At 40.9% G+C, this 23,376-nt stretch overlaps 1 protein-coding gene across 1 annotated transcript; it reads left to right on the top strand.

Moving 5' to 3' along the window:
* The first annotated feature begins 1,359 nt into the window (after window positions 1–1,359).
* LOC139933475 (sodium-dependent lysophosphatidylcholine symporter 1-like) lies at window positions 1,360–18,244 on the top strand. The gene is made up of 14 exons (XM_078288345.1): window positions 1,360–1,434; window positions 1,973–2,092; window positions 2,422–2,546; window positions 2,771–2,903; window positions 5,978–6,056; window positions 7,779–7,966; window positions 8,460–8,550; window positions 9,607–9,728; window positions 9,874–9,957; window positions 10,586–10,669; window positions 12,084–12,196; window positions 13,438–13,581; window positions 13,674–13,850; window positions 17,933–18,244. Exons 1-14 carry the CDS (start codon window positions 1,402–1,404, stop codon window positions 17,973–17,975), a joined length of 1,536 nt encoding a protein of 511 aa, XP_078144471.1. The 5' UTR covers window positions 1,360–1,401; the 3' UTR covers window positions 17,976–18,244.
* Window positions 18,245–23,376: the final 5,132 nt, after the last annotated feature.

The following is a 23,376-nucleotide window of genomic DNA, read 5'->3' as shown; positions in this document are numbered from 1 at the left end:
GGCCCCTTCTCCTGCCAATGTTTGTCTATGGAGGTGGCGTGGCTGTGTGCTTGATATACCTGTCAGCAATGGGTGCCACTAATCCACTAATTAGAAGGGGTGTTTGCATACTTTTGGCCATGTAGAACACTCCCTTGGCTGTGGGCGCAAAGGAAGAGGTGGATCTACACTGCATGAAGAATCTATTGATATGGTTGCAACCAGGCAGTGGCATGCACAAGGATGGGGCAGCTATATACCTTTATGTAACCATGACCTAATGGGCACTTCCATGCTATATTTTTTTTGGCATTTTCGCCTTTATTGACAGAACAATAGAGATTAACAGGAAAGACAGGGCAAAGAGAGAGGATGACATGCTGCTGTGATTAGGATTTAGCCTTAATGGTACTTAATGGTACCCACTCTACCAGTTGAGCTACCGGGGCACCCCTTCCATGCTTCATGCACTCTAGAATGAGTCTCATAATAGTATTGTTTTTGGCTAGTGTGAATGGAAAAGAGGAGTTGGGAGCATACCAGTTAGTGGAGTAATATTAGCCAAATTAAACAGAGACATTACATTATATTACTATATTACATTACATTACATAATGCCAAGGTGAAAAATAACTAAAGTTAAAAAAGAGAGAGATCTGCAAAATGCAGCTAGAGGCAATTTCTTATTAAATTTGGCTCCAAACTGCTGCAAGGCAGGAGATGAAGACGATAAAGGTATGGTTGCAATTAAGGTCAAAAATATATAAATACATTGTGAGAAAGCCCGCAGTGAGTTTAGGGTGACTGTGAGGCAGCTTAACGAGCCCGGTAGCGATGACATCATATGTCTAAATAGCTTTATTATTGTAAAGATTGAAACATCTTTATACCTGCCCGTTAATATTCATACGTTTGTTATTGTTTTCTCTCTTTGTAGACCACACACATACAACAGTCTACTTTATTTCCTGTAATAAAGTCCATCGAACTGAGCATCCTCTCTGATCTGATTCTCTGACCGGAATCTCGTCCATATCTGCCGGCCCAAACCAGTTAAATTTCCAGAGGCCACTATCCTCTACCATATACATAAATGGTAAACAGCATTGTCCTGCTTGTGATAGTAATTACCATTGCAGAATAATGGTAATTACAACAACCTTGTAGATCCCGTTGTTTTCTCCATGCTGGAAGACATCCTGTTATGACTACGTGTCATCTCCCTTGGGTGCCTCAGGGTGTCTAACGTGCGGCAGTTTGTGGTTGGAGTCTAGCCTGCCATTGCTGTCAGAGAGTTCGTTCTCACAATTCAACAGTTCACAATGCAGTTTTGCAGTTGTTCCTCAAGTTATTGACAGAAGAATGGCAGACAGCAAGCGCAAAGGAAGAGATGGATCTACACTTCATGAAGAATCCAGTGATATGGTTGCAACCAGGGATGAGGATGTACATCTGGTACTCTATGCATATCTATTTTTTGTCTTTTTCTTTACTGGATTTGGATGTGTTGAACTAAAGTGTCATTGTGTCATAACTCTGCTAAATTATCATCCTTGATTTGCATGGTAGATAAGTAGCTCCTTCTTTTCTTCTTTTTGCTTTCCAGTTTATCATTGAGGTGGCCGGGTACATTTGTATTCTTCCATTTTAGGACATCCTCAGCCGACTTGTGTTAGGTTTAGCTGTCTTTTGTCAGACTTAGATGGAGTTGTATCAGGTTTAGATTTACTTTGTCAGACTTAGATGAGGATGTCCTAAAATGGACACCGTACATAGGTTACTTGCCCTACTACTGTTGATCAACACTGTTGTAGCCTGCTTGCAGAGAGGCTTTTTCAGCCAACCAATGTTTGAAGGTGGTTCAGTAAAAATGAAAGCATCAGGATTCTTTGAGTGTTGATGAGTGTGACATAACTGCAAAGCATAATCAATGAACAGCACTAAGATTTAGGCTGACTGCCTTAAAATGAAAACTCCTGCCCTGTCATTGCAGAAAAGCCCCGGTATCCCACTGGTAAGGAGGATCAGCTATGGGATAGGTGGCATACCTTACCAGTTGACTCAGTCTGCCAAGATATTATTCACACAGATCTTCCTGCTGGATGTGGTGCAGGTCAGTTTCAGTGAGTGATGGGACACATTAGTTGGCATGCAGCAATTTTTCATTAGCGTTTTTCCAGTGTAAATATTCTAGTATATTTTTTCATTGGCATGTACAGTGTGTCATGAACTGACCTGGTGATGAAACATGGTCATTCCAGACAAGGTGCTTCAGTCTTTTAATTTAAGGATCTTATTTCCTGTATTAGTTACTATCACATATTTTTTCATGGATTTATCATAATCCACTGAATTTGACGAGATGATATTAGATTGTTAGCAAAATCTAGGCAAGTAACAGGCTGATAATATTGGTTACTTGATCTATTCTATTCTGCCCAGATGGATGCTTTCTATGCCTCTCTGATCTTGTTCCTGGGTCCAGCTTGGGATGCTATAACGGACCCTATCGTTGGATACATGGTCAGCAAGAGTAGGAGGACACGCATCGGTAAACTCATCCCTTGGTGAGTGACATTTCCCATCGAATGTAACTGTAGTGACTGAATGAACTCTAGACTTCACTGGTATACAGTACCATTGGCTGGATATTAAAATAAACTATTAAAATAAGATTATAAGCCAAACTTTAATTGGGATTTTCATTGGTTAGATATTTACCTTTGTTGCAAAGTACACTACACCTCTTTTTTGAATTCACTCTCTCTCTTCCTGATTTTTACCCCTTCAGGATTGTATTTTCTCTGCCGTTTGGCATTGTCTCCTACATCATGATGTGGTTCACGCCCCAGGACTCCATGTCTCCAGCATTCAGCTTCTCCTGGTTCTTCATCTGGACCTGCCTCTTCAACCTGTTTCTGACTGTCAGTCATCACTATTGTAGTCTTATTCCAGCTCGGTGTAACAGGTCTACCACCATGTTACAACGAGCTGCTGTTGTATTACAATTACACTCTCTCATTAAAAACTTAATTCATTATAAATGATCTATCAGCTATTCCATTAAAGAAATAGTTCACCCAGAAATGAAAATTCAGTCATTATCTACTCACCCCCATGCCAGTTGAAAATCGGGTAAAGTTTGTTAGTCCATGAAACAGTCCTGGTGATCCCCGGAAGAAGTACACTGCAGCTTTCTCCAAAACAAATGAAGTTGCTGGAGACCTGTCTTCAATCCGAAACCCGCGGGTCCCGCAGGTTTATCTGCGGATGGGGCGGGTTGACTGAAGATGATATTGAGAATGGGTCGGGCAGGTGCGGGTCAAATGGGCTACACACACAGTATACACACAATGTAATTATAGACTAAATTTCAATGAGTTTTAAATTTAATTAACAGAATAAACTTCTCCAGTCTCCAGCTGGTTTATACGGAGCCCGGGAGTGGCCATTGGGAGAGAAAAAAAGTTATATTGAGTCCACGATTTACTGTAACTGCACACGTTTTAGTCGTGCGCACGTTTTAGTCCATTCGTGCGCACGAGATACAATTTGTTCCCTCGATTTCGTTAAACTGTGCAATTTAGGAAAAAATGCAGCTTAAAAGGTACCTTTTAGGTATTGCAGATAGGCCTAGTAAGGATTTGGTATGTTAATATCCATTGTCTGTTTACACTGAATAGGCATATCCCCCAAATATTGCAACATATTTAGCCACTTAACCTTCAGGCCATGTAAACACAATCAGGTGGCTGCAACACACCCAGGACAGCGCCACATTTAAACATAATCACTAATATGTGCACTGACTCTTTATAAGCTCGTGAAGAGGACATGTATTATATATTGAGAGCACAATATCACTATTTCGAGGGCACGTTTTGGCAATTCGCACATAAGGAGGAAATCGAGGGAACGAACACGCGCATGAAAAACTAAAACAATACCTCGAATTGCATATCGTGCGCACGTTACAGTAAATCGTGGCCACGAGATAAATTATTTTTCTCCCGATCAAGGGCGGATATTTCATTTCACTGTTGGGGGGGACAATAAACAGAAACATTTCTCAAGAGCAATTCCTGAAGGGGACACCAAAGGTGCCGCCAAAAGTACTGTTGTATTAAATGTATATAGAGGTCCATTATGAAACATTTCCATAAGCACTTCATTCCTTTCTTATGAAGATTTTATCAAATTGCCTTTGATATTACTGGGGTCTTTCTACTTGGCGTTTCGGTGCACTGAAAAATGATCGGATGTATGTTTTTCTTTTCTCTGCCATTTTAACTGACTGGCTGACAAATAGACACACACACAAACACACACACACACACACACACACACACACACACACACACAGCATGCAGGTTATTTACAGTAGTAGGTGAGATGCAACACCCATTAACTGAACTAAAGCTAATATATGCCTAATTAGATTTTGTTTTCCCGAAAAAGCAGATCTCTAATGTTTTGCTGTCAATGTGTAAAAGTCCAGAACGCTATGAAGCCTGCCAGAAACTTACTTATATTTAACATAATGTTTGTTGTAATTATGTCTTTTTTATTAATTAAGTCTTCATTTATTTCCAAAATTATGAACAAAATAACATAGTGGCAGCCATTTTACATGCAGTAAGAAAAAAATAATATACTAACCTAATTACATAGGGTAAGTTAATCTTAAATATTATATTATAGAAATATTACTGTTACCATCTACAAAAGATAAAGTATTTTGGTATGAAAACCCGCATTTTAATTTAACCAACTATCCTGTATCATAAATACATGTCTGGCATTTGTAACAAACCAAACCGCTTGAAAATCGGTCGAAAATTCAGCGAGTTATGATGATTTTAATTGTGGACAGACCTCCTGCCTCCATACACACACATGCATTAGGAGACGCGGCTCCGTACCAACACGCTGACGCACAAGATTCAACCGCGAGGTAACGGAACAAAATGTAGTCTGGTTACAATTGTAAATGTGTTTTATTCTATTGAGTGGTAGAAGTAAAGAAAAATGTCTGACACATCCTTTGTTTTAAGTTAACCTCAGCTACTTACTGGAGGTCTGCCACCACTGACACACTTCCAGAGATCCTCCACACACACTCGTACCGAGGGCTAATGTGTGTGTGTGGGGGTTCGGGGAGGCAGGTAGGCAGTGGACCAAACCACTGTGAGGCATATGAGAGAGGGACTCAATCTTTCGAAACTTAAAAACGCATTGTTTTGCGTCTATAATTAGCACAAGTGCTTTCAATGCATATTATTATATTATTTAAAATTATATAGTTATGTTTACAATGATATATTGAGGGGGACAACTCTCTGTTAGTCCCAGGAAGGGGGGGTCCGGACCCCCCTGTCCCCCCCGTGATTTCCGCCCCTGCTCCCGATGGCCACTCCCGGGCTCCGTAGGTTTATCCCGCCATGCATACATAATATTCTGCGCACACTGCACAGTGCAGCATTAAGTATTAGGCTAACTTAGTTAGGCTACACGAGTCTTTGGAAAGTTACCTGGCCTCCTGAATCTTTTTTTTTTTTCGGGTTGCGGATTGGTTTCGGGTCGTTTTATGTGTATGAAAATGGGTCGAGCGGGTTCGGATATGTGTATGTGTCAGATCGGGTGGTCGCGGGTTGAAAAAAACCTGACCCGCGCATCACTACCGGCCTCGATAGGTAAAACCAGAGCTGGGTAAAACTAGCTCGAATGACCAGAAACAAGACTTCCGGTTTGTCAGTTTAGCCTTCAAAATAAAGGCGCGAAATTTTAAAATGGGTAGACATACTGTTTTAAACCAATTAATTTAATTGTCAAATTCAAACAGTGAGCACCCATATTAATGTTTAAAGACATCATTTAGGCCTAAAAGATTTCATTTTCTCCTCCTTTTTTCCCTTTTTATCCTCATGACTTAACGGCTAAGCTGCCTTATTGCTGCTTGCAGCTATATTTATAAATACATTTCTCTTCTCTTACATAGTGCCACCATGTTCCCTACTCAGCCCTTAACATGTTCCTTGGGGGAGACCAGAAGGCCAGAGACTCAGCTACGGCATACAGTAGGCAAACTACTTACTTGTTTAAAGGGTGTCCACTGATCCAACAATGTTGAGCAACATTAAATACATTAATAGACAGAAGTAGGGCTGTTTGTGACAGTGATGCATGTGTAAATGTACATTTTTTAGATGCAAAGCAACTCATGGACCTGTAAAGAAAGTCTGTCTGGCTGGCTGGCTGGCCTTTAGGAGACATGGCAATGTCTACAGACAACAGGTCATTCACTTGTGAAGTGATCACAAAGTGAAGTGAATGTGTGTGTCCTTGTTGATTATATGTATTATTTGGCCTACATTATTATAATTATGCAGATTACATTTAATAGTAGCTTTCTTTTTGTTATAAGTGGGTGCCTATAACATGACTGCCATTATATGCCACAATATGACTGCCATTTCTACATGGAATGAAATTTCTTCTCCTGTGTTAATTTGCAAACATGATAGGTGGCTGCACCGCCCACTGAGTTCATTCAAAAGCTTGTTGTTGAATAAGACAAATAGTACATCTTTTATAGTTACATTATCCCTCTAAACTCACTTCACACAGTTTCCGATGTCATACATTCAACATGTCTATCATTTCCATGCGATGTGAGCCATCTCTGGAACTTAAACCCATGAGTCAACTGCTTTCCATCATGGTACAGTAGGCTAACCACACCCTTGAATTCAACAAAGAATATTTCTACCAGAGGTCTGAGTTTACCAACCCACTCACTGTGAAACTTATCAAAGTTATGTTGTTTCACTGACATGGCTCTGTAGGTCAATGGCCCTACCCCATAAAACATGTTAAAACACTCTATAGCACCCCTATGAAGCACAATGCCCAAAAATGTAAAACTAATAGAACAATTACAGAGTACTGAAGCTAATACAAGTAATTACAACAAAAGAATAACAAAACAGATGAATAAATAAAGCATCAAATAAGCATCAATTTACACATTTACAGGTTAGAAGTGGATGTGCAAGTGTGCATCGCTTGCTGTTGATTATCACATATATGGATGGAAGGACATATGCACAGAAATATGCGCAGATATGCAAATGTGCAATGTAAGCTATTCACATATGGAATCAAATGGAATAAGCATACATACAGAAATTTGTATAGATATTTACAGAAATATGTACAGGCTATGAATGCAGATTGTGCTAAGCAGGGCAGATGTACAGAGCAGTCAAGAGCATAGGACCAAAGAAAAACAGTCCAGAGCAACCAGGCATCAGCACCCTCCTAGTTAGCTGAGGCTGCGCCTGTTGCCTTGATTGCAGCCCACACAAATATTTAAATGGTAAATATTTGATTCAGGGTCCCTGATAGCTAAAGTAAAATGATATGCTTTTAAATATTTTAATATTTTGGGCAAAAAGTCCAAATATTTTACAAAACCGATTCCAAAAATCTAGACATATTCAAAAGCAGTGTCTCTCATCAGATTGAGATCATTTGAGGGTGAGGTAATACATTAACACGTCAAAGGTCATGTGCTTTCAGAGGCCCACTTCCTGAACTCAAAAAAGAATAACAAAGTGTCTAGTGAAAATGTACCAAAAAAAAGTGAGAAATGATTAAATTCAAGGTCTACTTCCAGGTAAAGTAGTTTCAGAATGGCTGTTTATTTCTGTTGTCCAGTGTCTGTTACCTCTACAAAAGACCTATGATTTATGATCATGATGTATTTTATCTGTTTTGTTTTCTTCCCGCCTCTTTAGGAATGGTGATGGAGATGTTTAGGCTGTTGGCGGGTGCAACCATTCATGGTCAGATAGTGGGGGTGTACCATGCCAAGAAAGCCCAGGCCTGCAGTCAGCTAAACTACAGTGATACTTCCCCAGTAAACCTCTCCTCTCCTGCCCTCCACAACCTCACCTCATCCCTCACTGACAACCTCCAGGATACAGTTAGGTCACATGACTATTCTTAGTATTTTTGTCCTTTCTTTTTCATGTGTTTTCCTAGTTTTCTCTTTCTCACGTCTTTCACAAGGTCACTTTTCTGTAGCGAGCAGGTAGTAACCAACCGAGCAAGTTTACTTTAGTTTCTGGGGTAAATGACAAAAATAAAGCATTATCTTGTTCATATGGATTTCTCTGGTACATATTTTTTATATTCACAGTTGTTTATACATTGTTTAAATATGTAATAATGTATTTACTGCTCAGTCTAAAACTTGGCTATACACAGCCAAAAGAGCTGGGCTAAATGAGAGTTAAAGCTTAGATGTTGAAATGTTGTCTAGTGCTCAGTGGGAAGTACCTTTTACCTCACATCTGAGATGTAACTGAATGACAAATTTGTGAGAAATCTGACAGGAAAATTCCATCTCATCGTCTTTGACATGATTATTAATTATTGTCTATCAGTAATAAACTCTTTATGTCTGTTGGTCTCAGAGGAGGGCCTATACAGTGGCTGCTCTGGTCCTGGCCTCCCTCTACTTCCTCTGTTGTCTGGTGCTCTTCCTTGGAGTCAAGGAGCAGCTGGGTGAGTTACTAGCCATTGGTGGTTTAAGGCTTCTGATTGGCTCCTGCTCTACATACTTGATAATTGTGTCACAAATTGATTGACTCTTAAGAGGTGCTGCAGGTGTATGTGGTATCTGGGCTGCTGCTGCGAGCCATTTGGTCCCTGTACACTTGGAGCGAGAGCTGTGTTTGCATTCTTGGCATTTTAGACAGTTCAAGGTGGGCATCGGACTCTGACGAGGATGCACTTTGTCCCCTCTCTTGTTTGTGATAGTCACAGACAGCAAAGTTCTAGAGAGTGTCTAGTTCAGTGACATTAGGGTGGCACCTCTGCTGTTTGCAGATGATGACGCCCTTCTGGCTTCAGCAGACAGTGATCTCCGATGTGCACTGGAGCAATTTGCAGGTCGGGACAAGGATCAGCACCTCCAAGTCTAAATCCATGGTCCTATCCGGGAAGATGAAGGGGAGCAGCTACCCCAAGTGGAGGAGGTCAGGTATCTCAGGATCTTATTCACGAGTGAGTGTAAGAAGGACCATAAGATTATTAGCTGCAGTGATGCAGGTGTTGTATCAGAGCATGGTGGTGAAGAGAGAGCTGAGCCACAAAGCAAAGCTCTCGAATTACCAGTCGATCTTCATTCTGACCCTCACCTATCACAACCTCGGGGGAGTGACTGAAAGAATGAGATCATGGATACAAACGGTCAAAATGAGCTGGGCACGACTCACTGTAAGGTCCCAGTTAACCCAGGACACGTTGGAGGGACTACATCTCTCAGCATGCCTGGGAGTGCCTGGGGATCCACTAGGAGTATCTAGAGGAAGTTGCCAAGGAAAAGCTTGCCCTGTTTCCCCCACGAAACTGACCCAGATGAACATGGATGGATGAATGGATGGATGGGTGATTCTTAAATTCAAGGTCATAGCAACTATATTGTGACAGGATTGGATGAAAAAATTGAGATTTGATACCCCATTTTGCATTCTGATGGACTGCTAGAGGGAACCCTCTAAAGAAGTTGGCCAATGAGTTCTTATGATCCGTCTTTCTTCTCCTTTGCCCCCTCCCCAGCTCCTCTTAGTACTCTGGGCAGGATCCAGATGCCCTATCTGACTGGTGTGAAAATGGTGATGAGACACACTCCTTATGTCAGACTGGTCTTTGGCTTCCTCTTCTCCTCACTAGCTTTTCAGGTAAGAGTTGTGTGTGTGTGGATATGTATGTGACTATTGAAAGAGATACACAATACTGAAAAACACGTCCTTACCTATTCTGTCTTCTTTTTTCTCCTTTTTCACTGTTCCCTCTGCTGTCACTTACTTTTTTGTGTCTGTGTAGATGTCCATGGGAAACATTTCACTATTCTGTACCTATGCTACAGGCCTGGGGTCTTACCTCCAACATATTATCCTGATCTTAACGGTGGGCACAGTACACACTGATCACACATTTATCTTCACAAATATACTTCCCTATCCTACCTGAAATTGTCCTTTATTAAACTGTGTTTAAAATGAGTATGAGCAACTACACACACCTAGGACTCTGCCTCATTGACCATGTTCTTTCAGACTTGGCTTTATTGTGTTATCATTTTGATGATTGTCACATATAGGGTATCTCCTGCTGAAAACCATGACTGTCAGTATTACCCTTGAATCCAAAGAAAGTACAAAGTACAGGAATGCCAAAGTACAGGAATGTCTGGTTAAGGAACATCTCAAGGACATTTTATATTCAAATGCTCGTCCATGGAAAAAGTCTTTATTTTGGTCCATGGTTATCACATGGAAGGTGTCTCTGTTGGGAGATGATAATTCCTAATTTTTATAATGAATAAAACATTTCCCTTAATTTCAATCATTTTCAACTTCGAAATGTATTTTCTGGCCTTATTCGCACTACTGATAACTATATTAGACCCCTGCAGCCTACGATCAGGGTTTCAAGTGATTTCATTAACATGAGTAACAGAATTCAAGAGATATCAATATCTATAACACATGATGAGACTGTCTTAATTCAATTGTCTCTTTCTTTTCTTATCCAGGTAGCAAATACACTCTCTATCCCACTGTGGCAGATTCTGCTGGGTAGGCTGGGGAAGAAGACTACACTCTACATTGGCCTCTCCGTGAGTTCAGCTTCAACAAGAGGATGCTGTAATGATGCTTACTCAGTCAAATCAGAGAAGGTTAAAGGTAGAGCAGAATTGAAGAATTAGAGCAGGGTAGACTAATGAAGCGAAGCCTGCAAAGCTAGTTCAGGCAGACAACTCGAGACGCGCTGCCATCACGTGGTGATATTTCACCCGTCTATTTAAGCTTCCTGCACCTGCTAATACACTTTTGCATTGCCATGCTGCTGCTACGCTGCTCAGACTGCTGTTTACTGCTGCTCACTTATTACTGCTATACATCATTTCATCATCCCCACCTCCACCCAGCATCCACCTGTAGGCTCTGATTCTAGGTCTCCCCCGGGGGGGGGAAGTTCCCTATTGTCACTCCCTGCTCTCTTAGGCTAGCTAGGTGCACGCTCGCAGGGAGTGACAGGATCAGAGCCTAGACGCCATACTAAACTCTGTATATATATTTGCATTCATTCTCTATAATCTGTTTACGCGAGTTGACAGACTGAACTAATACTACTAATTCTACTACTGGGCGTGCACCATCAAAATGAAGCTGAAAGAACAACTGATTTTGCTGGCTTGTTAATGTCTATAAAGCATTTAAAAAAAAAGATAGACAAAGTAAAACATTATTAACACCAAGTAAGGAGTTTGGACTGTGCTGTGTTAATTGGAAGTATCTATCTGAATTCTGACAGTGTTGCCATGAAGATGCAGGGTTGGGTTGCAGGGTCGGGTTGGTTGTGATGCAGCGATCTCGTATGAGATGCTTCAAATTAAGCTCTTGGCATCACATGCTTTCCACATGGGTTAGCATCGGGCTACAAGGCCCGCACTGGCACCGCCCATTATTTCCAATGCACTGACTATAATGTTCAGGTTCAGTCATCCTCCTATTACTGCATTTCTTCTAATAGGCTCAAAAGCATATGGTATTGGATTTCTGACTTGGTCCACAGGTCTTTCAATGTCATCAGAAATGTCAAAATCCATCCTACCAACACTCAATTAGACTGAACTCCAGTACTGCATTCAGACTTCCTAGTAAACCATTCACATGACATAAGCACTGACGAAAACAAAGATGGTGGTGCGCTGGTTTGCAAATGTAGCGTAAAGGCATTATAACAAATGGATTACTTTTACAATGTTATTTTTATTGTGGTACATCTGAATAGTAGTAAACAAAAGCTCTACACAGGTGTCTATTTCGCTATTTCATCTCCACTTAAAGGGCCTGAGTTGTGCATTGACTCCTATTGATAGAACAATAACTAACAAACGAACAAACTGACCATCACAGTATTTTTATCATCTCCTCACTTGCATGAAGCCCAGCATTTTTGAGTGGCTGTATCTACAATGTCATGTTACACCATTTTTTCTTTCTTTCTCGCCTCTGTGGTTGTTTCAGATTTTTGCACCAGCAGTGGTGGTGAATGTATGTTTTCACGACAACCTGCCCGTCTTCATCTTCATGTCCATCATTATGGGGTCCAGTGTAGGAGCGCTCCTACTAATTCACTGGTGAGTTTGTGTGTGTGTGTGTGTGTGTGAGAGTGTGTGTGTGAGAGAGAGAGAACATGATTGGAGGCAGGGATGTAGTGGAGAGTAAACCCACCTAAACTCAGTTTACCGACTTTTTTTGCAGAATAGGGTTCACTCAGAAAGACCTGATTTTTTTATGACATAAATTCATAGTATCCATCAGTTAAATGACACTAGGGTCTTTTAAGGGGGAAAAAATGAAATTAATGCTTTCCTGAAAGTAGAATTTTAATATTTTTTAATAATGTTTTAGTTCATGTTGGTAGTTGGTGCCTCCGGATGATCACAGACAGTCCTAGTTTATCCACCTTTTTATGTATCACTACATCACTGATTAGAGGTATGGAGACGGGTTGTGGCGCTTAGGAGGCCTGCTTGAAGAGGAGGACTGCTGTTGGGAAGAAACTGTTGTAGTGTCGGCTGGTCTGGGCACTGATGCACTGGAACCGTCTTCCAGAGGGCAGCAATCTTCTTTGCCCTTTTTGCTGCTTTGGTGTGACGTAGACCTTTGATGGTAGAAAACTACTCTCTCAGCTGTTCGAATTGTACGCTGCAGTCTTGCCTTGGAGCAGAGGTAAGCATAGAAGACTGTGTTGGACGTTGTGCCGATGCTTTCAGTGAAGGATCTGTAGAATTGGACCAGGGTCAGAAGGTGTTGCAGATGGCGGACCCCAGGAATTAGGACGACGACTGTGACATCCATCGTTAACCATAGGCACATCGGTCTGTGGGTTGTTGTGGATGTCAGTCCTCATCTCCACCATCTTTCTAGTATTAAGTTCAAGGTTGTTGGCACACCAAGACGCAACTCTTGGACTCATTTTTGTCTATGATTAGACCCAATAAAGTGTCGCCATCCACAAATCTGAATAACTTGACAGAGGGGTCACTGGAGGTGCAGTCACTGGTGTACAGGGGGTAGAGGAGAGGGAGAGACTACACATCTTTGTGATCACCAAGACCACTAGGCAGCAGGGAGCCCATCCTGATATACCTGTTAGAAAGTCCACAATCCCTCGACAGATAGGAGGAGCTATGTTGAGCTGGGCAAGTTTAATTGCCTTGCAATTGCCCTGCCTTCTTTGCTGTCAGCCTCTCTGTCTCACTGCTTCTGTTTTCTCTGCTCCCTGTCTTTCTGTCAGACACTACATGTCTAACTGTTTGCATGTGCGTCTTCACAACCCGTCCAGCTGTTTACCTTTCTAGCTGTGTTTCTGCAGGTCTATGCTCCTAGATGTGGTGGATGACTTCAAGGTGAAGAACCCCAGCAGTAAAGACCTGGAGCTGGTCTTCTACTCCTGCTTCGTCTTCTTCATTAAGTTTGTAGGAGGGCTGTCTCATGGAATATCCACTCTGGTGTTGCAGTGAGTTAGCAACTTTTTCTGAAAATGTTATGCTAAGGCCCAGAATTAGAAGGATTCCAGTGTTCTATATGTTTTACATACAATCTCTTCAGTTGTACAGGATTTAAGCCAGGGGCTTGCCAACACCCGCCAGCAGTAATCACGGCCCTGCAGGTCCTGTTTGCCCCTGTTCCCATCGTTCTGCTTCTCACTGGGATGTTGATCCAATGTTTCTACCCCATCAACGAGAAGAAACGGCAGCAGATACAGAGGGATTTATACAAAGCAGCGTGAGTAGCCATTCTGCAGCTATACTGGCTACCTATCCTGGTAAACTGACTCAGGTGGAGAGTTCAGTCTATACATATTGTAGAGTCCATCTCTAGGATTTGTTCACAGGAGTTTGAGCATCACCATGGTACATCGATAAGAATTTAAGGAGGGCAACTGCTGTTTCCGTTTAAGCCATTTATCGGCACCATGCACACATGTAGAGCAATAGGAGATGAGGCTTGGGACGGTTATGGTTTTTATCTGTAAATGATAAACAGAAAAACACACAAGAATTACAATATACAATTAACCCAATGTATAACATTACACAATTAGGTACCTAATAGAAGAATGAATATTAGTACTCTAACCAAGGGGGCGAGGGGTAGGCCAAACACTGCTTAAATGAAAGTACTTCATCACAAAGAAACATTACATTTAACAATTACACAATGAAAGAAATTCAACATTCTAATTTAGGTTATAAGGATTCCTACAAGTTGCATCTCCTTATTTAAGAGCTACAGTTAATAAATCATGTGCACTGTGCACATGCACATAATACTATACATTATAGCAGTTACCAATAAACATACACTGGTCAAGCATTTGATTACATACAATCTACATGAATCTACAAATAACCATTAAACTACAACAACATATAAAGAAAGTAATAGACTCACTTTAGTCATGCAAAACCATAGGTGTGTATCTGAAACACAGGTACAGAGGGCCATCACATGTGGGTAGTGTTGCTGCCAGCCAACAAAGGAAATGGGTGGGATATATAGAGTAGACAATCATTGGGAGTGAGCTCAGGTGAGGATGGGCGGATCCACGGCATGGAAGTGGCTCTATTCTACACATATATACAATGATGCACTGGAGGGTAAACCCACCTTTGCTCAGTTTATCCATTTTTTTTATTTGTGAAATAGTTCACTCACTTTTTTACTAACTCTTTAGTCTGCCATAAATGTGTGATATACTATAAATTCCTATCATATATAACACGGATGTAACCTCCTTCTTATGTATATTAAGAGGTTACCAAGAGTACTATTATACTGCTATATCGTGATGTGGGTTAGTAACATCAGGGCCAGGTTTCCACCCTAGGTTCAACTCTAGAAGCAAATGAGTCACGGCTACTGTTTAAAATGCAAATGAACAGGTAAAAATCATAGGTAAAAATGTATTCAACTCAACAAATTCAATGAAAAAAAATAAAATAATCAAGATGCAGTTCCATTTCAAGTTTATTTATATAGCACTTTAAATAGTACCAAAATGCTTTACAGAAATTGGTTATAAAAGACAAGAATAAAAATGCAACGAATAAAACAAGACAAGAATAAAAATGCAAGAAGAATAAAAAGCGAACATGCAGAGCTTTGAAAACAAACACAAGAATTTTGCATTGAATCCTAAAATGGACAGGGAGCCAGTAGTGAAGCCAGGATTAGTGTAACATGGTCTTTTTATTTTATTTTATTTTATTTTTTTTACATCTGAACAACAGTGTTCTGTACAAGTTTTAGACGGGAGATGGAAGTCAGGAGGATGTTAATCCATGAATTACTCTTTCCAGGTCTGAGAAGGACAGAAAGGGCCTGATTTTGGAGGTAACCCTAAACTGGAAGAAATTAGATTTCACAATTGAACTGACTTTGCCTCCTTTTTACTGAAATGATTCAGAAGATTAGACAGTCAGCACCTCCATTTCAAGTAAAATTTCTGTCACCTTTGTATTTACACTAAACAAATCTAGCTAACATGTCACAGTTTAATCCAGTTGATTACAAAACACTAGAAGAAGTTGTGTTGCATCTAAAGTCTTCTATCTGCTACCTTGATAGTCTACCAACAAGAATGTTTTTCATTGTATTGCATCAGATTTACTGCAGATAGTCAACAGTTCCCTTTTATCAGGTGATTTCCCTAAGGCCCTGAAAACTGCAGTTATTAAGCCTCTTCTGAAAAAAAATAATCTTGATGCCTCAATAATTAGTAATTACAGGCCCATATCGAATCTGCGAATCCCATATCGAAGTAAAATAATTGAAAAGGTTGTTTTCCTCCAACTTAACGGTTTCCTAACAATACTCTTGATATCTTCCAATCAGGATTTCGGTCCCACCACAGCACTGAGACCGCTCTAGTAAAGGTTTTAAATGACTAATATATAATATATATTAATATGGACTGCGGAAAAATCTCAGTTCTAGTTTTATTGGACCTTAAGTGCTGCGTTTACAGTAGGCCATGACATACTGGTAGGCAGACTGGAAAAGTGGGTAGGGTTGTCTGGCACAGTCCTAAACTGGCTTAAATCTTACTTAACAAGACAGAGACTACTTTGTATCTATTGGTAACTGCGTATCTGAGTGAACAAAAATGGCATGTGGAGTTCCAGGAGTCGATCCTTGGGCCTCTTCTGTTCAATCTCTACATGCTGCCACTAGCTCAAATTATGCTAAACAACAGTATTTCTTATCATAATTCCGCAGACGACACTCAGATCTTATCAACAGATGACTACGGTCCAATAGACTCACTAAATAAGTGCATTGAACAAATCAGTGACTGGATGTGCCACAATTTTCTGCAACTAAATAAAGATAAAACTGAAATAATTGTTTTTGGTGCCAAAGAGGAGAGACTTAAAGTCACTGCTCACCTTGAATCCCTCTCACTGAAGACTAAAAACCAAGTCAGAAATCTTGGTGTAGTTATGGACTCTGACCTAAACTTCAATACCCACATCAAGACAATTACAAAAACCTGCCTACTATCACCTTAAAAATATCGCAAGAATTAAAGAATTCATGCCCAAGCAGGACCTTGAAAAACTTGTTCATGCATTTATTTTTAGTAGGCTTGACTACTGTAACAGTGTCTTTACAGGTCTCTCTAAAAAAGCTATTAGACAACTGCAGCTCATCCAGAATGCTGCTGCCAGGGTCCTAACCAGGACTAAGAAAATGGAAAAACCACATCACTCCAGTGCTGAGATCACTGCATTGTCTTCCTGTGTGCCAAAGAATTGAGTTTAAAATTCTGTTGCATGTTTATAAAGCACTTAATGGTTTAGGAGCAAAATACATTTCTGATCTTCTTCAATGTTATGAACCCGCCAGACCCCTCAGGTCTTCAGGTACTGGTCTGCTTACTGTTCCCAGAACAAAGATTCAGATTCAGAACAAAGCATGGAGAAGCAGCTTTTAGTTTTTATGCTCCTCATGCCTGGAACAAACTTCCAGAAAATCTGAGGTCTGCCTCCACTTTAGAATCTTTTAAATCAGGGCTTAAAACTTTTCTGTTTGCCAGGGCTTTTTAAGAAATTTAGGGCAACACTCATCTGCACTGGAATATTTATTTATTTTTATCTTTTATATTTTCTTTTAAATGTGATTTTAATGCACTTTTCACTTTTCTAATCTTCTTGCACTGTCTTTTTATCTATGTCTTTATTTTTATTTAATTTATGTAAAGCACTTTGAATTGCCGTTGTGTATGAAATGTGCTATATAAATGAACTTGCCTTGCCTTGCCTAGTGTCTCTGAGCAATGCTACAGTGCCCTCTAGGGGAATTGGAGAGGTACAACAAGAGGTTTAGTCATGGGGCTGTACAATTTATGTGGGTTACACATACATCCAATAAATAGTATCAAGCTGATGTAAGGTATATAAAGATGGGGTCTTGTGAGTGGGGAAAAAGTGAAAAGGCATGAATTAATGTTTTTCTGAAAATATAACTGCTTTTTGTTTATATTTGTGGTTGTTTGGCTTATGATGATCACTGTGGCGTCTGGAGGTTGGTGGAGTTTACACCCACCGTTATATTTACCACGACATCACTGTATATACTGTATGTAACATATAGAAGGTCAAAGGATTCGCCCTCCACAGTAGTTATTTGGCTTTAAAAAAAACCCGTCTGAACAATGTGTTATTTCCCATTATGTTAACATTCTTCTGGTGGATAGCATTAGGTATGATAACTCGGCATTAAAATATGATAGTTATACTAATAAGTATTAAGTAATGATATAAACAGGGTAAGTGCATAATTCTTGTTGTTTGTTTCCACAGGAAGGAAGATGGAGGTGTTGCCATGGATGAAGTTTCATTGTAGAGGAAGTGACCTAATAAATTACAGTGATAAAAAAAACAAAAAAACCCCCACAACAATAGAAGAGAAATAAACGGTTTTCTGCTGGTCTGGCTGATTCCACCATTGGGGAGCCAGGGAAGAGAAAAGCTGAGACCAGGTGGAGCGATGACCGGGCCGGTGCAGCGTTCTGGATGAGTTGTAGGAGCTGGAGGGAAGCCGGCAAGGAGGGAGTTGTGTTAGACCTAATACATGGTGTCTGTATGAAGATAATAAAGAGTATAAACACAGTAGTTTTGACCAACGTGTGTAATTTAATTGCAGCTTCAACTGAGTGATACGGTCTCGAGAAGAGAGACAGCGCTGTCTGAGATTATGCAGTTTCAGATAAGCTTTATAGAGACACTTAAGAGGCACTCAATCCCAATCCTTCATTTCACATCATTGCTTTTACTTTAAGAAAACAGGGAGGTGGACAAACAGTGAGATCTGTATGGTGTGACGAGAGGATCCAGCCACAAAGACAGTCATAAAACAAAACACATTAAGAAATCATACACCACTTAAATGCCACTAACAAATTCACCAGAACAGTGTTATTCTGTGACCACATGGCATCCCATATCATTTCTTTCTTGACTGCTATGACTACCTTTTTAGCCATTTAAGCTACAAGCTGGTAGTGGCATTTGTTCTGCATTAACTGACTGTTCCACCAATTCATGTACTGGACCGTTAGGACCTTCAGATCCTGTGAACATTTGACCTGGATGAGAACGTCATCGAGGAGGGAAAGGAAAATAGTGCTGTTAATGAAATCAGGCAGTCAAGGTTTCAGCAACAGTTCAGGATATCAAATTCCAGGGGTCAGTGAACATAACAGGTGACACAGTAGTCAGTGGTGTTATACAGACACTGGGATACTGAATTTCCACAATAAGTGCCATTATCTAAATACCATAAAATGGAAGAACATGGTTTGTGAATCCAAGAAGCAGTACTGGGTATATTATCTCCAGGGTGAATGTGATCAGTTGTAACAGGATAGTAAAAAGCAGTTAGGCTGTCATGAGAAGTGCTATTGGTATAGTGAGTGCCACTGGAAAACTGCACCACTGGGGAGACTGAAGTGAGATTGTTGACTGACACAGTTGTGACTCTGTTCCATTGTGAGAGGGCCTGTTTTTGACCAATAGTTAATAGTTGACCAAAATGTGAATTTAGGTTTAGAGTCACTCAGGAGGTTACACAAGGTTATTATCCTGCCAGCGGAGCTTGATCAATATTTGGTATAGCTATGTCAGAAAGGGCATACAAGCTATTGAGCACACAGTCATTCTAGCTGAGCAGGTTTATATGGCGTTGAGACCTCGCAAAACTATTAAGGTGGAATCAATTAGTTCCATTCGGGTAGTAACTAGTGTTAGACGGAACATTGCATTGGCAACTACAATAGTACTGATTCCTTCCAACTTTCTGGATCTTATGCACAAGCCACACATGAAGCAATGCTCATTCCCATGACAACATGATCAATAATCTTCGAAAGCGTCTCAGATGTATTAAAAGAGAAAACCATGGTACGGGAGAACGGGGATGATTGTAAAACATTTTGTCTCAGCACCTATAACTCTAAGGGCTGGTTTCGCGGACAGGGATTAAGCCTAGTCCTAGACTAAAGACAAAATTCAATGGAGATATCCATTGAATCCACTGTAACACTAGCTGGGGTAAATTGTAACAAGAGGAAAGAAGCAAAAATTAAGCCCACACTATACAATTTGCATTAGAACAGCTCTAATGAAGAATGTATGACATTACAGAACAACATGACTGTCAGTCAGTATGTAGGTGTGTGTGTGTGTGTGTGTGTGTGTGTGTTTGTGTGTGTGTGCGTGTGTGTATGTATGTGTGTGTTTCTTTGACTACAATTTACAATTTCCCATTTGGCAGATGCTTTTATCCAAAGCAACGTACACATGAGATTTTAATACAACACAAGCTTCCGTTCTAGTCCGACAGGACATAGGTGCCAAGAGGCAGTGCATAGAGGCAGTGCATAGAGGCAGATAAAGATTTTTTTTTTTAAATTTTTGCAATTACACAGTCCATCGGATGAGAAGGTGTTCGCTAAAGAGCTGGGTCTTTAGCCTTTTCTTAAAGGTTGAGAGGGACTCTGCGGATCGAATGGAGTTTGGTAACTCGTTCCACCACAGAGGAACCACAGAAGAGAAGAGTCTGGCTAGAGACTTGGGGCCTTGTTGTGGTGGCAGCACCAGGCGCCGCTCCTTGGCAGAGCGTAGTGAGCGGGAGGGAGTGTAGACCTGAATGAGGGAGTTCAGGTAGGTGGGAGCCGTTTTGGTTGCTGCTTTGTAGGCGAGCATCAAGGACTTGAACTTGATGCGGGCAGCAACTGGGAGCCAGTGGAGGGATATGAACAGCAGAGTGATGTGCTCTTTTGGACTGGTTGAAGACCAGACACGCCGCCGCGTTCTGGATCATCTGCAGAGGTTTGAGCGTACATGCCGGGAGCCCTGCCAGTAAGGAGTTGCAGTAGTCAAGGCGTGATATTATAAGCGCCTGTACTAGGAGTTGTGCTGCATGTTCAGACAGGTAGGGTCTGATCTTCCTGATGTTGTACAGGGCAAATCAACATGACCGAGCAACAGAAGCCACATGCTCCTTAAAGGTTAGTTGGTCATCAATCATGACACCCAAGTTTCTGGCAGACTTTGCGGGAATGAGCTGAGCTGATTCGAGCTGGATACTGATCTGTTGTTGTACAGAGGGACTGGCTGGGATGACAAGGAGCTCAGTCTTTGACAGGTTAAGCTGAAGGTGGCGTTCCTTCATCCATGCCGAGATATTGGCAAGGCATGCCGATATCCGTGCCGAGACTGTGGGGTCGTCTGGCGGGAGCGATAGGAAGAGCTGGGTGTCGTCAGCATATGAATGGTATGAGAAGCCATATGAGCGGATGATTGCGCCAAGTGAGGTGGTGTATATTGAAAAGAGAAGGGGTCCAAGCACTGACCCTTGAGGTACCCTTGTGGACAAGCAGTGCGATTTAGACACTTCCCCCTCCATGACACTCTAAAAGATCTCCCTGAAAGGTAGGACTCAAACCAGCGGAGAGCAGATCCTGAGAAGCCAAGCTCAGCGAGTGTGGAGAGGAGGATTTGGTGGTTAACCGTGTCAAAGGCAGCCGATAGGTCTAGCAACATTAGAACAGAAGACTGACCGGCAGCTCTAGCTGATCGCAGTGTTTCCACTACAGACAAGAGCACAGTCTTGGTAGGGTGTCCGCGTTTGAAGCCAGACTAGTTAGGATCATACAGGTTGTTCTCAGAAAGGAATTCAGAGACTTGATTAAAGACTGTGCGCTCAAGAATCTTGGAAAGGAAGAGGAGGAGTGAAACCGGCCTATGTTGATCCTTTTGAACTAAACCATTTTAACATCTCTTAACTGCGCATGCATGTATGGGTTGTCTTTTGAACAAAATTAACTTAAATCTCAGTTAATTAAACTTAAATCTTAAGTCAATTAAAACTTAATTGACTTGAAATGTGCTGTTCCATCACATGGCTGTTGAATCTGAGACACAGTAACACTTTTTTTGAAAGTGTTACAACTATCACCACCCCTGTCAGCCATTATATTGCTAGCTGTTGTAGAATGGTGGTTTGAGATTAGCATGGATGGAATGCATTACATTTTACTTGAAAGACTATTGTTTAATCTAATAATCAAATCAAAATTCTATCATTTTAACTTCAACACTGTCAGTGCTAATCAAAATATAAACTTGGTCCAAAAAATCACTTTCTTACCTCAAAATCTGTTTTTTGGCTGTAAAATCTGCAGTTTTGTTGACACAGCCATGAAACCGCACATGTGAGATCAGGAAGAAAGTGGGTGTGTACAGTAGTGATCATATGACTTATTATGATCATATGATCCCTGATTGGTGGAACTGGTGCTGTTACAACTAACCCCATGTTACAACCATCCTTGGTCTCCCTACAGTAGGAAGTGTCCTTTCCATATATTCACTAAAGGTATACATTCACCCTGACTGAGCCAGGTTTCAGTGATCATGAAAAATTGTCAGTTATTAGACCTAATAAGACATGGCAGATAATACCTGCTGCTTGCTGTTGGAATAATTGTACATAGAAAGTTATCCTACATTTGCTTATATTGTTTGAGAGCTATATATATGTGTGTGTGTGTCTGTGCAGGAGGATGTGTTAACTGTTTTTCAGAGATATCATGAAGCCTCACGGGCAGGCTCAAGGACGAGGTGACCGCATTGAGGAGGCAGATAAGAAACACTCCTACAGGAAGGCGGAGGCCGCAACTATGCCTTTGATCTGAATGAAGACACCTGCTACAAACGAGGACTTCTTTGTAACCATGTTTAGAAAAAGATATGTAGAGAATTTCAGCCCGTGTGTCCCCCACCCTTTAGGGGCTGCAATCCTTTTGTAACTAGGAACCACCTTAAGGAAATAAAAAGAGAGGAGACGGCGGGACGGGTTCAGAGCGGGTTGGAAAGTGTAACTGAGCACGTTTCCGTCCGTTCTCCCTTGCAAGGAAGAAAACTCTAACTCTGTGTCTTCTCTCTTTGTGTGTGTTTTAATAATGTTCAGGTTGCTTGAACCCGACACTTGCCTATACATAAATAGTTATTTTGACTCAAATATAACCACTGACTCTCCTCTGCTCTGCTCTGATCTCATTTCCTCTGCCCCGTGTGAGATCTGAGATCTAGATACTGGGGAACTTTGCATTTTTATGCACCCACGCTACAAGCCTGGGGCCTTATTTCCAACACATCATTCTTGTGTTAAAGGAGTGGCACAGAACACAGATAGCACCTCTGTAATGTGGTTACTATCCACACCTACATATTTCCCCATTTTATATCTAAACATATTTTAGGCAAATTACTTTCTGCTGAACACATTAACAGTAAACAGGTCTGAACAACCGCAGACACCTAGAGTTATACCCCAAGCACCGCACCTAACCACACATCAGAGAGTCTAGCAATCAGACTAAGACCTATAGTTTTTCATTAATAGTCAGTAAAAAAAAATATAATATCATATATAATTAATCAATCAAACAAAAACTTGTGTCGTATGTGTATGTGTGGCTGAAAGGTGTGTATGTGTGTGTATATGTTTTACATGCACTTGCACACAATGTGTATGCACATTCTTGCATGTGAATGCATCTGTAGTGGAAATTATATTATACCATTCTATTTCTCTATGCATTAAGCACTGTCTTATTTCTATGTTGTCTGCTCTCAGTACATTTCCACTGGCTTGAGACAATGGCTACTGTGTGAAGATGACCCTGGGAAGTCTAGCCCGTTTATCTTTGTTTTGCACAGATGCACCCTAATTGTAGAAT

The sequence above is a fragment of the Centroberyx gerrardi genome, chromosome 14, assembly GCF_048128805.1.
Source record: "Centroberyx gerrardi isolate f3 chromosome 14, fCenGer3.hap1.cur.20231027, whole genome shotgun sequence".
NCBI lineage: Eukaryota > Metazoa > Chordata > Actinopteri > Beryciformes > Berycidae > Centroberyx > Centroberyx gerrardi.
This window is presented reverse-complemented; position numbering and strand designations above follow the sequence as displayed.

Coding starts and splice junctions, on each gene's coding strand:
- LOC139933475 (XM_078288345.1), top strand. CDS start 1,402: ATGGTTGCAACCAGGGATGAGGATGTACATCTG. Junction 6,057..7,778: donor AGACTCAGCTACGGCATACA/GTAGGCAAACTA, acceptor CCGCCTCTTTAG/GAATGGTGATGGAGATGTTT. Junction 9,958..10,585: donor ATATTATCCTGATCTTAACG/GTGGGCACAGTA, acceptor TTTCTTATCCAG/GTAGCAAATACACTCTCTAT.